This window comes from Muntiacus reevesi, chromosome 3 (assembly GCF_963930625.1).
Source record: "Muntiacus reevesi chromosome 3, mMunRee1.1, whole genome shotgun sequence".
Taxonomy (NCBI): domain Eukaryota; kingdom Metazoa; phylum Chordata; class Mammalia; order Artiodactyla; family Cervidae; genus Muntiacus; species Muntiacus reevesi.
Genome location: NC_089251.1, coordinates 172,468,637 through 172,486,677, shown reverse-complemented (window position 1 = coordinate 172,486,677; position 18,041 = coordinate 172,468,637). Strand labels below are relative to the sequence as shown.

At 45.4% G+C, this 18,041-nt stretch overlaps 1 protein-coding gene and 1 non-coding gene across 2 annotated transcripts in view; both read left to right on the top strand.

The window, feature by feature from the left end:
* The first annotated feature begins 1,305 nt into the window (after positions 1–1,305).
* Positions 1,306–18,041, top strand: part of LOC136162895 (low-density lipoprotein receptor-related protein 11-like) — an 84,311-nt gene continuing 67,575 nt past the window's right edge. Inside the window, exons 1-2 of the mRNA XM_065927320.1 lie at positions 1,306–1,387; positions 12,021–12,932. Of these exons, the coding sequence (XP_065783392.1) occupies positions 1,306–1,387; positions 12,021–12,932 (994 nt within the window). The remainder of the gene's footprint in view (positions 1,388–12,020; positions 12,933–18,041) is intronic.
* Positions 17,330–17,400, top strand: TRNAC-GCA (transfer RNA cysteine (anticodon GCA)). Its single transcript has one exon. It is a non-coding gene; the product is annotated as a tRNA-Cys (tRNA).

Below are 18,041 nucleotides of genomic sequence, written 5' to 3'. Positions count from 1 at the left end.
GATGGTAGATTCTGCTATGTGTATTTTAACACACACAAAACAGTTAAGGGTGCACAATTCTGGCTCATCACTGGTCCTACACTCCTGGCAGCAGCCCTCAACCCTGACCCCTCCTGCACCTGATTTCTGCTCTGAGTACCAACTGGTTTACAGCAAGAGCAGCTGCAGAGAGAGGTCATGCCCAGGTGATGATGACGTGGGTGTTTGCCGCTGAGCTGGGCTGGTAGGGTAGGGAAGGATGGGGACAGCTCTGAGAGCCAACAACAAGGATCTGAAAATGTGGACCTGGGACATTGCCTAAAGCTGGAAGACCCCTCTTCCTGGTGTGAGTTGCCCAATAGTTTGCCCTGCTCTTCAGAGCCTGAGAAAGGGTAGAAGATTGCGTACTGACACTTTACCAGAACTCCCCAAAACTTTTAGCAGGGACTGGAATTAACTCCTGATGGAATGGAAGAGAAAGAAGGTACAAGCCAATAAACAGAGAGGCGATGGGAAAACAAGAGTCAACCCTCTCCACAGAGAGGTGAAGAGTCCAACTCGGGGCTGAAAACCTGTGTGACCTTCCTGGCCGGCCTCCCGTGGAGAGCTGTCCTCCTCACCCCAGACTGCTGACAGCTGGGCACTGCAGTCTCTCTCAGGGCCCAGGCCTGAGAGATGTTCACACTCCTCACACTTTCTTCCTTCCTAGTCTCGTTTTCTGAGGCCCTGGGCCAAGGTTCCCTTGTGGTACCTCTGCTAAGGCCTCCATAAAGAGAAGAGAATGGAGAAAGCTTGAAGACCCCTGTCCCCACGCAGACTCAGGCCCAGGGCTGTCTACACTGAGTTCTTCCCCTACGCCCACCTCAGGGTCCATAAACCTGCTGGAGCCTTTTGCCCTGGGCTCTCTGAACAGGGAGGCGGGCCTACGCAGGCCATCGCACTGGGGAAAGTGAATGAGAGCCACACTTCCTCTGCGTTCAGGCTCAGGCCTGTGTTCTCACATAAGGGTGTTAACTTGGGTGTCTCTCAGCTCAGCTGAGCTCCTCATAAGGAGAGGTGGGGTGTGGTCACGGATCAGGAGACCCTGGGGACTGGGCTAATCTTGACCAGATCCAGGTCGCCTCAGGTTGAAGAAGCCAACAGGCGAGGTCAAGTGAGGTGGTGTGAGTCACTGTGGGGATTGCCTCAGCTTTAAAACACCAACAGGAAGCAACCCTCAGCCTGGTATGAGCCACGTGTGCCCCAGAGCTGAGGGTTTTGCCTGGCAGCCGCTGCTCTCTCCCTCACCCTCACCGTGGACCAAGAGGAAGTGCACACCGCAAGCCCATGCCAGGCGAGCTGGGCGTGCGGCCAGGCTGCCGCCTGGGCCGTCGTGGCTGCTCCGCTGGGCTCATCCAGAGCTTTCGCGGTGTCCAGAGAGATTTCTCCCTGAACTACCCCCAACTTCATTCTCTGCGGACGCTCCTCCACACTCATCTGCAGCGCTGACTCCACTTCCTACTGTATTGAGTGTCATGTGTCAGAGGTGCAAAGCGCGGAGGTGAAACAAAACTCAAGCCACCGTCGGAGCTGCCCACCCCTCCCCTCATGACTCCTTTCTGACTGCTGAGCTGGGTGAGTGGGCAGCCTCGCTTCACCTCAGTTTCTTCCTCAGTCACTCAGGGAGAGAAGCAGGACCACTCTCACCAAGGAGTGAGGAAAAAGTGAGGTCACATTTGCCAAGCCCTGGGTGCCCAAGAGCGGGCTTTCCTGATAGCTCAGCTGGTAGAGAATCCGCCTGCAGTGCGGGAGATCCTGGTTCAATTCCTGGGTCGGGAAGATCCGCTGGAGAAGAGATAGGCTACCCATTCCAGTATTCTCGGCTGTCCCTTGCGGCTCAGCTGGTGAAGAATCCACCTGCAATGCAGGACACCTGGGTTGGATCCCTGGGTTGCAAAGATCCAGGAGAAGGGAAAGACTACCCACTCCAGTATTCTGGCCTGGAGAATTCCGTGGACTGTATAGTCCACGGGGTTGCAAAGAGTCGGACGACACGTTCGCTTTCTCTCGGTGCCCAAGAGATGCTCAACAAATACCAGCTCTCCTCATGACTGAAGAGGCTTCAGTTACTATTAAACTCTCCAGGATCACCCAGAGAGAAGCCCTCTACTCCCTTCTGACTAGAGAACCCCAAATCTCTCCCTTTGCAGAAATGCTGACTTCCTTTTCTTAAGCAATTTTTTTCTTTATTCACCTCGGCCCTTTTTCTTCTTGATGGACTCAATATTCTTTATTATAAACATCATATTTTAAAATACTAAATACGCACATGGTAACACAATGCACTCTTTGTGCTAATAGTAGCTTATATTTTATTTTTAATTTAAAAATGTTATTGAAGTGTAGCTGATTTATGATCTTTTGTTAGTTTCAGGTATATAGCAAAGTGATTCAGTTGTATATTATACATAGGTATACATGCCATAGAGATTATTACAAAATATCGTATATAGTTCCCTGTGCTATACAGTAAGTCCTTGTTGTTTATCTATTTTATATATAGTAGTGTGTATATGTAGTAGCTTATATTTAAAATGCAAACTCTGAGCTCCACCTAAAGGAGACATGGTCATTTTTTTTTCTTTCTTTGGTTGCAACTTGTGGTTTGTGGGATCTCAGTTACCTAACCACGGTTTGAAGCCGAGCCATGGCACTGAAAGCCTGGGATCCTAACCACTAGGTCAGCCGGAAACTCTGATGAAAAAAAAATATATATGTGTGTGTGTGTGTGTGTATATATATATATACTTTTTAGCTAAACTCAGATTTAATAAATTAATAAATTATTTACTCAAAAAAAGAATAAGTTGATGGCAAATTCACACTCAAGTAGTTCTGATTGTTGAGGGAAGTAAGTAGCCTATCATTTGAAACCTTAGCAGCAAACATAGAATAGACATAAGTTACACACATTTTGCTATTTGTTAAATATATAGGCATATAGATAAATATATTTACATCCTTCAGTAAGCTGTAACAGCACAAAAGTAGAGAACAGATCTTTCCCATATTCAACTTATTTGACTTGACAATAATATACTTTCCAACTTTCAGCATATATTCTAATTTTTTACCTTGCCTTAGAAAATAAATTTACACAGTTCAACCTGTATTATTTCCATGCTAAATACTAGTTGCATGCATTTATTAAACAGGAGCATCCTTATGAGGGGATTTATGAATTTGTTCTGGGAAAGAAAATGAGAACAAAATAGTGATTGCATCACCTTAAACTGAAGTCCTTAGCATCCCCTCATGATAACGTATGGCAAATCTTTAACTATAAAGTACTTTCTGGGCCTTATGTAGTTCAAAGTGCTAGGACAAAATCATATTATTCTCACTACCTTTGAAAATAAACAGAATTAGTATACTTACCTTAGATCTTGTTTGAACATTCCATTCAATTTATTGAAATTTTTTAAAATGCTGCATTACAAATGTAATACCGAATGAAGAAAATAAATCATTAAATTTAATCTTACTCAAAGCAATTATCAATCTAATAGCATAAGTAAAAAAACAAAACAAAATGGTACTTTTAGTCAAGATGTGAAATACACATAAAATCTAGCTATTGTCCCATTATTCTTTGAGCACTTTCAAGTTGGAAAATACATTATAAAAAACTGAAAGATTCTGCTAAGTTTACTCATTGAGTACTTTTGACACTGAAAATAAGAGAAAGATTAATACCACAGTTATAACCATTGGGACACAAGAATCACTAAATGATAGGATTGAGGACTTCTCTGGAGTCACAGTGGTTAAAATCCACCTGCCAGTGCAGGGGACACGGGTTTGATCCCTGGTCCAGGAAGATCCCACATGCAGTGGGGCAACTAAACCCATATGCCACAACTACTGAAGCCCTGGCTCCTAGATCCCACGCTCTGCAACAAGATAAGTCACCACACTGAGAAGCCAGCACACAACTAGAGGGTAGCCACTGCTTCTCACAACTAAAGAAAGCTGGCATGCCACAATAATGATCCAGTGTAGCCATAAATAAATAAATAAAATGAAAGTTTTTTAAGGAATAATTTTTTTTAATTTGGGATTTTTTAATTTTATTATTTAAATTTATTTATTTTTGTTTTAATTGGAGGCTAGTTACCTTACAATATTGTGGTGGTTTTTGCCATACATTCACACGAATCAGCCATGGGTGCACATGTGTTCCCCATCCTGACCCTCCCTCCCACCTCCCTCCCCATCCCATCCCTCAGGGTCATCCCAGTGCACTGAGCACCCTGCCTCATGCATCGAACCTGGACTGGCGATCTATTCCATATATGATAATATACATGTTTCAATGCTATTCTCTCAAATCATCCCACCCTCGCCTTCTCCCACAGAGTCCAAAAGTCTATTCTTTACATCTGTGTCTCTTTTGCTGTCTCACATATAGGGTCATCGTTACCATTTTTCTAAATTCCATATATGTGCATTAATATACTGTATTGGTGTTTTTATTTCTGACTTACTTCATTCTGTATAATAGGCTCCAGTTTCATCCACCTCATTAGAACTGATTCAAATGCATTCTTTTTAATAGCTGAGTAATATTCCATTGTGTGTATGCACCACTACTTTCTTATCCATTCATCTGCCGATGGACATCTAGGTTGCTTCCATGTCCTGGCTATTGTAAACAGAGCTGCAATGAACATTATTTACATACATACATACATACAAGAGTCAGGGCTCATTAAAATTATTTCCTTGGTAAAAATAGGGGTACCTGCAAACTAGTCTTTCTTTCCATTGTGGTTTTCAAATATACCTATTTTCCCACCCTGAATAGAAAAACAAACTTAATATAGGTTATAGCATGCAATTTTTCCTTTAAAAAAGGAAGGAGAGTAGGTATGTTTTTAACACATAAGATTTCACTGTACATACGCTGCTGCCTCATCTGTGAGTCACTTAATGATGTACTTGGGAGATACACAGGGCAGAGTATTCCAAAGCATGTTTCTACCAAAATTTATTTAAGCATCTCTCACTTGGGTATATTCAGGGTGTTTCCAGCTTGCTTTCGCAAAAAAAAAGAAAGAAAGAAAGAAAGAAAAAATCCTGCAATAACCATCTGTACAGACATCTTTCCAAACGTAAATGAATATATTTGCAGGATAACTTCCTGGAGTTAGAATTACTGGGAAGATGAGAGTATTTTTAATTTCAACAATTTCAAAAACTTTTCAAAATTGGCCAAATATTATAAAATGTGAGTCCTCAGTTTGGCTGGGTATGGAGGACCTAAGGTTAGCAGAAGTAAAGCCTGGTTCTGGAGGATATTTTGGCAAAGTGTATGAAAAAACCTCTAAAATGTCCAAGCCTAACCTACAGACTCTAAGGTAATTGTCTCTTATTTTGAGCCACTACACTTTGTGCTAATTTATTACAACAGCAATAGAAAACTAGACAGACACTATCAAAACTGCTCAGACAACAGAAATGGACAAAAGCCAATCTAACTTTTCAAAAGATAGATTTTGCAAAACTTGTACCTAAAAACAACCCTGGATTAAGAAAGATTGTACAAAGAGCTTTTCTGGGCCTATTGGAGAACTCACAGGAAAACGGTGCTCATCAGGACGGCAAGTCGCTTACTACATTTTCCAAGGACTTGCATCCATCTGTTTAACTTGGCGTTGTAAACTGGAAAGTATGCAAATACAGCGTACTGCAATTCCAAGTCACTTGACAAACTCTCATGATATGTTTGCAGAAAAGATGGAGAAATTTGGCTGAGCAAGAGCACCTGGGTGGATGAATAACCTAATAATCATAGCCAAAGGGTTCAAATTAGTGAATCCATGTTAACTTTGGGTAGATCTTAGTGGAATACCTCAAGCCTTCCTCCTTGGCTTTCCTGCAGTCCATCATTTAAATCAATTGCTTGGACAAGGACGTAGGACACTTTACAGATGATTCAAAGCCAGGTGGGATAGAAGGTGTTAGGTTTCAGGATCAAGATCTAAAGGGTTCATGCTAGGATGGATGGGTCTCTGGACGGACAGCAGGGCTGAGTAGCGAACAGTTACTAACCCTCTCTCCTGGGCTGGCCGTTGTGGCGGGTGTTTTCACTTAAACGTCTGGACAACCCTGGGAAGTAAGGTTACACAATCACTTCCACATTATAGATGAGTCCTCTTGGGCTTGCCGCAGGCTCACAGTGCTTTTGACACTGTGTTGAGTCTCACAGGCGGAGGTGCCTGCAGGCTATAATGGCAGATTTTAAATATATGAAGAACCATCACTTGAGACAAATTATAGATTGCTCAAATAGACCTCAAGAAAATAAACTACAAAAAGTGTGTGGAAACCACACAGCTGACTGTAACTGAACACAAGGAAGAGCATCTAGTGAGGAGAAAGGCTGACCCGAGGATGGACTCCCCGGACGTGTGAAGTCTTGCGCTCCCAGCCAGGACGAGATGGGGACAGTACTGGTACCTGGTGTGTGAGGCTGTGGTAAGTCAATGATCAATGCTTGTGCTGAACTCAGTATTGACTGGCAGTCCTAGCACAGTCCTTTTTAAAGTGTCTCTAAATTTGCAATAAAAATGAATAGAAGTGTTTAAGCAAACGCTAGGCATTGCCTTAGTCAAGTAGAAGACAACCTCTGGGGCCTCCCCCGGCCCCTCACTGCTCCTTTTCTCTCACTCTGCCCTCAGCGGGGAGAGGCAGTGCTCCTAGCCACGCTTGTGGCTCATGCCCTCTGCACCTCAGTAACGGCACCTGGGCACCCAGGGCCCAGCTGGACTCCTAACAGTTCCTCCCAAACCACATGGGTGCAGTTTCTGTGCATTGTGGGAAATTAATGTATGGTAACCGCAGGCTTTGTACATGGAGGGCAGAAAATATCAGCCATTGAGAGAAACAGGACTTCTGTGTTCAGAGGGGTGGAGATGCAAGACCATCTGGCCCGGGAGGAAAGCAGCCTCTGGGGACCAGCTGCCTGGCTGCGGGTTTCCGCCCTGGGATCCTGGCCCTCTTTCTGGCTGGCGACGCTTCCTGCCCTGCCCATAAGTGGCATCTCTCCATGCCAGAGCTCCCTGGTGTTTTCCTCAGGCCACTGTGCAGTAGGCTTCTGTTGTTTGCAACTCAGAGAGATTTGTTTTTTCCTGGCTGCGCTGGTCTTCACTGATGTGTGTGAGCTTTCTCTGCGTGCAGTGAGTGGGGCTACTCTCTGATTTGGGCTTCTTGTGTTGGCGGCTTGTCTTGCTGCTGAACACCATTTCTACTCTGCTCAGGCTTCAGTAGTTGCGGTGAACGGGTTTAGCTGCTCTGTGGCATGTGGGATCTTCCCGGACCAGGAATTGAACCCGTGTCCCCTGCAATGGTAGGTGGGTTGTTAACCACTGGACAACCAAGGAAGCCCAATCCACAAAGATTTTACCATGACAAACCCCATCACTAAGTAATGATATATACAAGTCTGTGCAGAGAATCCAAGGAGGAGGCCAGGGAGGTGCCCAGGGAAGCTGCTGGGATGAGAAAGTTGTCAGGCAGCCCCTGCCTTCACTCTCTCGGGACTGCGTGTACCCCATGCTCTACAGGTGCCCCTGCACCCCCTCAGCTGAGCAGCTTCTCTGCTCCATCACCCCACACAGGACCATGTTCCCCACCACCACCACCACTGGCCTCCCAACTTCACTTCCCTCACTGACTCCATTGTTCCTGGGTTCTCTGCCCTTGGGAGACAGTGTTGGTTGCTGGGCTCGGGCCAGGAATTCATTATGGTTCCATCAGCAGTGGACGACCTGGGTCACCTGGGAGCTGGGGCTGCTCCTCCGGGCATGTGGACAGAGCAGACACTGTGAAGGGGGTGAGGATGGGGAAGAATCTTAACAATATGACTGCTGGGCTGGCAGATTGTAGGGGATTCAGGCTTCAGCTGGTTGCACATCTTCTAATCTTGGGGAAGCTCCCTTATTTCTCTGGGACCTGGTTTTTTCTGTAAACTTAAAAGGTAGAGCCAGAAATAATAATTATTATGATTTATTGAGCATCTTCCATGTGCCAGGTGCCCTTGTAAAGATCTTACATGCACTAGTTTAACTTGTTTATTGCCTGTAAAGCATTTAAGACAGTCACTAGAATGACAACCTCATTCCAACCTTCAATAAATTGATGCATAATGTGCAACTCTCAATTTGCTGGACTTTTACCCTTAATGATCTTGTAAAACAGAGAAACATCTCCATCTATTCAGATCACAGTCCTGACATCTATATCCTCACATAAAATTTCTTCTGTCCATTCATAAGGATTTGTTTAGGCTTTCAAATCAAAGCTATCTTATTTCCAAAATAATGGAAATGAGTTGATTTATTTTAGAAATGGTAACTTATAAATATATTTATAAATGATAAATAAATTACTTCCGTTATCATAGTTCAGTCACTCAGTCACGTCCGACTCTTTCCAACCCCAAGGATTGCAGCATGCCAGGCCTCCCTGTCCACCACCAATTCCCAGAGTTTACTCAAACTCATGTCCACTGAGTCGGAGATGCCATCCAACTATCTCATCCTCTGTCATCCCTTTTTTCTCCTGACTTCAATCTTGCCCAGCATCAGGGTCTTTTCAAACGAGTCAGTTCTTCGCATCAGGTGGCCAAAGGATTGGAGTTTCAGCTTCAGCATCAGTCCTTCCAATGACTATTCAGGATTGATTTCCTTTATCACAAGTCATAGCAAAAAATTCAATCAATACAAAGCCTTATAAAGTAAGAAAGTGAACATTCCCCTTCACTGCTCCTATCTTGACCCTAGAAATAACCATTCTTAATGGTACAAAAAAAAAAATAAAGAAAAGTCATTTTCACTTTTCTCAAAAATATTGGGAAGTTAGCAAAGTGGCGAAACTATGTGGGTGCTGTAAGGGCTTGGACTTGATGCCACTGAGCAATGCGGCCCCACCCTCCTCCCCCTCCTCATCCCACTGCCCTCCCCCACCACGGTGGACCAAGTGAGCTAGGTGGGTTGCACTCTGTGCTGACTCTTCACTGTCTCTGAGATGAGTGATGTCACCTGTTCATCTAACAGTTTTGTGAAGGCTGTGTGATATCATGTGTTTCAAAGTGTTTGCAAACCAAGAAATCATATACAATTTTAGTTATTATATCATACATGTTGATATATTATATCATACATGTTGGTTTTTAATACTAATCATTATAATAATAGTTTTAGAAGGTTTGATGATACCTCTGGAGTCATTCTTATTACATGTGGCATTTTCTCCTCATAGCAAGCTTTTTCAAGCTCTGAGGTTTAAACAAAACTGGAATTTATGTGACTCTCAGGGCATCTGAAAGTGGCTGAGGTCATGTGGGGTAAATATCTCACAATGGAAGAAACTGCAGCCCAAAGTGCTCCAGCCCAGACACAGCCTTTGGGGCTAAGAGATTTTTTTTTTAAGCTTCAACATCACTCAAACATGCACACACACACACAGAACTTTAAAATTTCTCCTTTTCGTCAAATGGCAAAAAAATACTAGATTAATTTTTTTTCTTTTTTTTCTCTATGTTTAGTTTCCAATTTCACCTCCTACTCTGTTCTTTATTTGAAAGCAATAGGTTCCTAACTGTCAGCTGTGAAAAGAGACTACAGCAGAGACCTATTTTCCTATCCAGTCATTTATTCATACCCTCCTAAAAATATAGACATTTGAAAATGTAAAATTCACAATCCTCAAGTTTCTAGTAAAAAAAAAATTCTGGATGTGCTAGGAACAAGAAAGTGTGATTGATAATCATGAGAAAAATGAATCAATAGAGACAGATTCATAAGTAAACAGCACAGCAGCAGCTTACAGGCATCTAGAACTTTCAGGTGTAGCCTTCCTTGGGTTGGACTTTTTCACAGGGGTATAGGTCATAAAGTAGCCCATACTTTACTAGGTCGCATAAAACAATCCCTCTCAATCTTATAACACCTCAGCTAAAGGCCTCTGTGCGCACCGTAGGGTGAACTTTGTAGCTCCCCTGAAGTGACTGTGCTCAGGTTTCTAGTTAAGTTTGTAGAAAACTGAACGAATGTGACCACTGTTTGTGTTTTTTCACAGCACTGCCTGTCTTCTGTTACCAAGTGCATCTTGGGGAGCTAAGGTAAAAACAGTCATGGACACTGGAGGTGCAGGGCTGAAGATGGTGCCAGATGGTTCCCCAGTGGAGCACGTCCCTTCTCTAGAGTGGCCCTGAGGTCACAAGGATTTGTGGAGACACCCCTTCCCCTCCTCTCCAGGAGCCCGCATCGCATTGAGAAGACAACAGAGCAGGTCTGGCTGGTCAATAATGATATTATAACATGATATTTATTCTTAATATAATATAGGATACTTATTTTTCACATGTGATATTTATTTTTCTCTTTTTGACTTACTTTACTCTGTCTGACAGACTCTAGGTCCATTCACATCTCAAAAATGATGCAGTTTTGTTCCTTTAAGTGGCTAAACAATATTCCCTTATATATATGCACCACATCTTCCATTCATCTGTCAATGGACACTTAGGTTGCTTCCACGTACAGACATATAGCTGATTCACTTTGCTGTGTATCGGAAACTAACACAATACTATAAAGCAATTATACCTCAAGAAAAAAAAAGATAAAACATAAAATCATGTCTTCTCCCTGCTACTAGAAAAAAAGAATAATGATTTAAAGAATACCTGTGTTTATCTCTGAGGGTGTACTGAAATGCACCTGGAGTCAAAGGGCAATAAATTGCTAACTGACAAAAAGATTTTTTTAATTAATTAAAAAAAAAAATAAGCCCAGCATGCTTGGACCAGAATGTCCGCCCAGAAGTGGAGGCCGGTGGGAGAGGTGCTGGACCCCTCTGGGGCACCACCTTCTTCCCATGGCTACCTTCAGTTCAGATCAGTTCAGTCACTCAGTTGTGTCTGATTCTTTTCGACCCCATGAACCACAACATGCCAGGCTTTCCTGTCCATCACCAACTCCCAGAGTCTACCCAAACCCATGTCCATCGAGTCGGTGATGCCATCCAACCATCTCATCCTCTGTCGTCCCCTTCTCCTCCTGCCCTCAATCTTTCCCAGCATCAGGGTCTTTCCAAATGAGTCAGCTCTTCACATCAGGTGACCAAAGGATTGGAGTTTCAGCTTCAACATCAGTCCTTCCAATGAACACCCAGGACTGATCTCCTTTAGGATGGACTGGTTGGATCTCCTTGCAGTCCAAGGGACTCTCAAGAGTCTTCTCCAACACCACAGTTCAAAAGCCTAAATTCTTTGGTGCTCAGCTTTCTTTATAGTCCAACTCTCACATCCATACATGACCACTGGAAAATCCATAGCCTTGACTAGACGGACCTTCGTTGGCAAAGTAATGTCTCTGCATTTTTTTTCCATTTATTTTTATTAGTTGGAGGCTAATTACTTTACAATATTGTAGTGGTTTTTGTCATACATTGACATAAATCAGACATATGTCTCTGCATTTTAATATGCTGTCTAGGTTGGTCATAACTTTCATTCCAAGGAGCAAGAGTCTTTTATTTTCATGGCTGCAATCACCATCTGCAGTGATTTTGGAGCCCAGAAAAATAGTCAGCCACCGTTTCCACTGTTTCCCTATCTATTTGCCATGAAGTGATGGGACCGGATGCCATGATCTTAGTTTTCTGAATGTGAGCTTTAAGCCAACTTTTTCACTCTCCTCTTTCACTTTCAAGAGGCTCTGTAGTTCTTCTTCACTTTCTTCCCTAAGGGTGGTGACATCTGCATATCTGACAGCTACCTTTCCCGCCCACAAAAAAAAAGGCGGGGGGGATGTGGGCGGGCCCTGAGCTTGCGGGGGGCGGGGCCGAGGCTGCAGGGGCGGGCCCGGAGGGGCTGGGCGGGGCGGGACGGGACTTGACACGCCCCACCTCCCGCGGCCGCTGTTCACCACGGAGTGCTGATCCGTTAGACGCGGCCTCCTTCTCGCCCTCGATCTGACCCGGGCTCCTGGCAGAGAGTCGCCGTCGCATCCGGGCTTCCGGGAAGGGACGAGGAGCGGTGCCAGGGCGACGAGCTGGCTATGCCTCCAGCCGCTGCGATTCCCGCCCGCGACCGCGCGCCTGCGGCCTCGGGGGCGCAGCGGGGCCCCGGGCAGGCCGCGCTTTGAGGTCCCCGGTGCCCAGCGCCCGCCGCGGCAGCGCCGGAGAATCCCGGGGCCGGCGCTCGCCCGTCCTCCGTCTCCCTCGCACTCGGACACCCAGCGTCGCCTCACTTCCACCGCCGCCGCCCGCCATAGCCTCTGCCGCCCGGGAGGGCGCGGGCTCGGGGCGCAGGCGCCCGCCGCCGCGCCGGGCCCTGCCCGGCCTTTTGCTGCTGTGCTTGTGGCTGCCCGGTGGTCGCGCGGCCGGCTCGCCCTCCGCGCCGCTGTCCGAGCTGCACGCGCAGCTCTCGGGAGTGGAGCAGCTGCTGGAGGAGTTCTGCCGACAGCTGCAGCAGGAAAGGCCGCAGGAGGAGCTGGAGCTCGAACTGTGCGCGGGCGGCGACCCCCAGGAAGGCTGCCCGGGCCCCGGGGGCGGCGGCTACAGGGCCAGGCCCGACGCCATCATCCGCACCATGGACTCGATCGCGGCCGGCGCCAGCTTCCTGAGCGCGCCGGCGGCCGTGCGGGACTGGCGGCAGTGCCTGCAGGCTTGCTGCCTCGAGCCGCGCTGCTCCGTGGCAGTGGTGGAGCTGCCCCGGCGGCTCGCGCCCCCGGCCGCTGCGCTCGGCTGCTATCTCTTCAACTGCACCTGGCGCGGCCGCAGCGTCTGTAAGTTCGCGCTGCACCGAGGTTACAGCAGCTACAGCCTCAACCGCGCCCCAGAGGGCGAGCAGGAAGGCCTGGAAGCCGGCGCCCCGGCCCTCGCCTGGGCCTCGCCTCGGCTGGGTAAGCACTCCACCCGAGGCCCGGGCCTGGTCGCTCGGGCCCTGCTGTCTGTCCTTGTACCTATTGGTGGCTGCGTCTGGGAGACCTGCCTAGGCAGGACCGCTGGGCCCTCTTCAGTCAAATCAGAAATGAAATATCTGGCTTTGACATCTCAATCCTAGGGATGGTTTTTGAGAAACCCCCAGTAGATTGGGTGGAAGCGGGCACAGTGGACTGCTTCTGGAATTTTTCTAAGTTTAGGGAGGAATACTGATCTGAAAGGATTCACGGAAATTCGCTTTAATGGAAGAGAAAAGTTCAGGGGGGAAAGTCTATTTTAGTCTCAGTGGTTCTTATAAGGTATGGTTTGTGTCAAGTAATTACAAGAGCACAATCTAATTAGATGCCAGATTGCTCACAGCACACCCTTATTTCTTAGCGTGGCTCTCAGGATTCATGATTCCACCTAAAGTTGCTTTCATCAGACAAAATTGGGAAGGGAATAGGTCAGGTTATTTTGAAGTGGGTCTAACTATTTTCTATGAACTATGGTTCTCTGTTTTAAGGAGTGGGGAGAAAAGGAACTCGATTAATTGAAAATAAAGTTTAAAGCACCTCTCTTTCGAAGAGGAGCTAAAAAGGATGCTTTTCGTTTGATGGTTTTTATTCTGGGGATGATCAGAATGAGAATTAAGACCCAAACAGGAGGCAATAAAAGAAAAAAAATGTGGCAGTTGGAGACAAGGTCTCAGGAAATAAAAGCTTGATTGGGCCAGCCTGTGTTCAGCTGCGTGTGTTTGGTTGCAGTCTGTTGCTGTTTGCTTTATGATGACGCAAGAGTGAAACCACAACAAGACTAGAGGGGCGAAGCCTCAGCCACTTTGGAAAGTTGGAGTCTCCATGACCTTTAGGTCCAAAGAGAAGGGTCTGGAAATCTGTGTCCACAATGGCCCACCTCCCTTCCCACCTCCAGTGGAATAAACATCCAAGGTCACCCGAGATTTCTAGGCCTTGAGGCACACACTCTAAAGGACCCCAAAGTTTTCTCCCTGAAGTGGATGCGGGAGGCACTTTCATGTGCCTCCCTGAGCCCACCCATGGCTGTTTCACACACATCTTTCCTCTGCCCAAGCAGGGACTCAAAAACAAATCCCAGCACCAATGAAACAAAATCCCTTTCCCTTCTCACTGCACAATTGGAGGAAACCAACATTGCCAAATGGAGCTTTCTTATAAGCTAGTGAAACAGAAAGGGAAATGGAAACAAGGAAAGAATATATCCGCCATGGGGGGCAGGGGGGACTTTAGTTTATTGTAGAAGTTTCTGAATCATTTTTTTCTTCTACTTCCTTTTTTGAACTTCCTTTCTCTGGGCGGGAGTGGGGGGGACTTGTCTAGTAATTCACTTTGGAGATGCTCAAGGGTACACCCAGATGACCACTGGGCTTGGTCCTTATTCAGCAAAGGAGCTGCTCTGCTCACAAGTTCTTTGGATCCCAGGAATGTGGACACATGGAAGGGTGCTGCTTGGCCCAGATGCCCTCATTCTGTCAGCAGAGAGGGCAAAGGTCACCCTACCCGATGTCTTGTGTTTTTCCTGCCCAGATCCTTAACCTCCTGAGGTTCTCTGTGCTTCTGAGACTAAGTGGTTCCTTCATGAATGTTTTTTTGTTTCTTTTTCTGAAGCTTGTGAGCACTTGTCGTTTAAGGCTAAAGGAGCATGAAAATGGTTTCAACATTTACAGAAAATGTTTTAGGGCCCATCTGAGGTGAATACAAGGATCATGAAAAAAGGGCAGGGGGCCAGGTGAAATTGCACAGTACACACTTTTAGCAGACCCCGTCAGCCCCGTTTTTTCTCGGACATGTATTGAGTTTGATAAGCGGCACTGCTGTAAGCTCCTTAGACACATGAACTCACTCTGTCCTCACAAATCTGTCCTTTCCAAATCTAGGTTCTCTCGTAATCCCCAGTACTCGAAGGCTTGGTGAGAGAAAGTAACCTGTCCAAAGGTCTCATAGCACCCGCTTTGTGGAGCTATGCATTGTAAGTTGTGAGCTGTGTTATGTGAGTTGTGACCTGTGTTTTGTGGAGCTGTGAGCGGTGAGCTGTGTTATGTGAGTTGTGAGCTGTGCTCTGTGAGTTGTGGAACTGTATTGTGGGGCAGCTTGAATGCTTTCTCCAACAGCATCAGGCCACCTGGAAGTAGAGATGCCCTCTGTCGAGTTTCCAGGGTGAGACTGACTAAGCAGCTACCTGGGATGATGGGAGAAGGTGGGAAGGAGTGGAGGATGTTGGAGAAAGAGGTGTGTTGAATTGACACAATCTGCCTGCAGTTGTGTGCAAAAGGCAGGGCAGGGGGCTTTTGGTCTCAGTCCTGAATTTGAGAGCCATCTCTTCTCCGTGAGGGTCTCTGTTCATCCTCTTAGGGCCTGAGTGCTGGCCTTGCCTCCCAGCTGGGCTGTCATGAGGATCAAGGGTGGACATGCTTTGTGAATTATAAAGGCGGTTCCCACGTACCTGATGTCACTATGGGACCTTGGCTGGATTGTGTGGCTGACTGGAGGGACTGGGGGTCTATGTTTTCTGATGAAAGTGAGGAGCAGCAGGAAGGAGGGAGTGCAGCGGTTGGGACCTCAGAGGACCTGGAGAATAACAGTCTCCAGGAGCTCAAGGGCCAGCACCTTTATGCTCTTTTCACTGGATATTCAGCCTGAAAACAAGGATCTCTGGGCAAACGCTGGGTAATCTGAGAAGTCAAGCTTGCATCTGTATTAGGGAAAGTCAGTGTTGGACAGCACTCTGCCATCCCCTCTGCAAACCCACGCATAACTATCCCTGTCCTCTCTCTCATCTACTCCAAGGGCAAAGGCAAGAACTGACCTGGGAAGGTTCAAAGCTCATCCCTCCGTGAGTGCCTGACCCATTGCCTGTTTCTCACATTTTCAAACTCTCCCTTTTGTGTTATAAATAAATATCACAAAAGAGTTGCAAATAATTATGTAATACTATTGAGATAACCAGTGAGAATATACTGAGACCTGCAACTCTGATCACACAGAAATTCCAAATGGGTTAAAGAATTAAATAATTTTTAAAAAAATTAGGCCATAGGTTACTCCATACATAGAAGATTTGAAGAAAATAAATTCACTATTGCATGTCTGGGGAAAGATAACTTTCTAATCACTTAAAGAGATCACAAAGAGAAAGGATGTAGTATACACATGTTTTTAAAAACTTCATTATGTCAAGAAACAAATTGCAAATAGGAGTCTGGGAAGATATGAGACCAATGTATTTATTTTATTAATAGTAAGCTTATGTGAATCAGGGGCTTCTCTGGTAGCTCAGCTGACAGAATCCGCCTGCAATGCAGGAGACCTGGTTATGTGAATTAGTAAGAAAAACAAAAAGAAGTAGGCAAAGGATATGAACAGTTTCCAGAAGAGGATATTTAATGGATAAACATGGAAAAATGTTCAACCTTAGAAGTAATCAGAGAAATGCAAATAATACCAGCTTGCTGTTCCCAGGTGGCACTAGCGGTAAAGAACCCTCCTGCCAATGCAGGAGACCTTAGAGACTCTTTCAGTCCCTGGGTCAGGAAGACCCCCTGGAGAAGGGCATGGCAACCCACTCCAGTATTCTTGCCTGGAGAATCCCATGGACAGAGGAGCCTGGCAGACTACAAGTCCATAGGGACACAAAGAGTCGGACACAACTGAAGCGACTTAGCACACACACACGCACTGTTATTGCACTGGCAATAATAAGTTTACTTAAGAGTTACACTGGTATGCATGTGGAGAACTTATAATCATACATGGTCACTGAGAGTGTACATTGAAATGTCTCTTTTGGAAATCAATCAAGAAAGATATCAGAGAACATTAAAATATTCATTCTCCTGAGATATGTTTTAAGGAAAATGATCCATGCTAAAGAAAAGTATAAGCAAAAAAATTATTGTGGCATTATGTATGATGATGAAGATAATTGGTAACAAAGTAATGTCCAATAGTAGAGGCTAGGGACTTAAAATGACAACTGTCAAGTTTATACAGTGACACAAGCAATGGTAGGATATATGAATGAATATCAATAAGTAAGAATACATCAATAAGTTAGGTTAAATTCAGGATGTAACTTTATATTTACTGTAACTAGAATACATGTGAGTGCTCCCAAAGTATAGTGGGATGAGAGGAGCCTTTCAGTTAGACAGATCTGAGCTGACATCTCAACTGACAAATTTATCACTTGTGTAGTCTTAGGCAAACAAGTTAGCCAATCTGACCTGGTTTCGTCAGAGACTTGTGAAAACTGGGTGAATTTATGGCTCAGAAATGCTTCATGTGATGCCTGGTACAAAGAAATCACCCAATAAACAGTGTCTGTTACTTATTATTGGGCTTCCCTGGTGGCTCAGTGGTAAAGAATCTGCCTGCAATGCAGAAGACCCAGGTTCGATCCCTGGGTGGGGAAGATACTCTGGAGAAGGGAATGGCTGCCCACTCTAGTATTCCTGCCTGGGAAATCCCATGGACAGAGGAGCCTGGCGGGCTACAGTCCATGCGGTGGTAAAGAGTTGGACCCGACCGAGCAACTAAACACCACCATCACCAACATTAAATTACTATTATCAGCAGCTCAGATGGGGAAAAACAAACAATACACACCAAAAATGAAGATAGTCATATTGGAGAGGTAAATAATTTTTTCCTGACATGTTACAATTAAGAAAAATGTACAATGAAGAAAAAAGATCACAAAAGCAGACAAACTAAAAAAATCAAGATGGATTTTGACCTTTAATATCTAAGCCTCTTCTCTTAGTCTGGCCCCACTTCCATATCTTCAGCCTTGGCTATTATTGGTGCCCACGCAGTAAGACCCAGATTCCTATTTCTTGTCATTAAGGCGTTGTTGAGAGCAACATGTCGAAAAACAGAGTAGTTAATATACCTCTCTGCATAAAGTGCCACCTTGATATGCTCCATCAAGATGGGTATGAGTTTTATTTCATCTCTGTGGATCGTTCCAAATATGCTTAATTTTCAAAAGAAATCAGTGTTTCCAGAGGACTTCACGTTGGCTTATTACATTTGTATAACAAAAACTCAAAG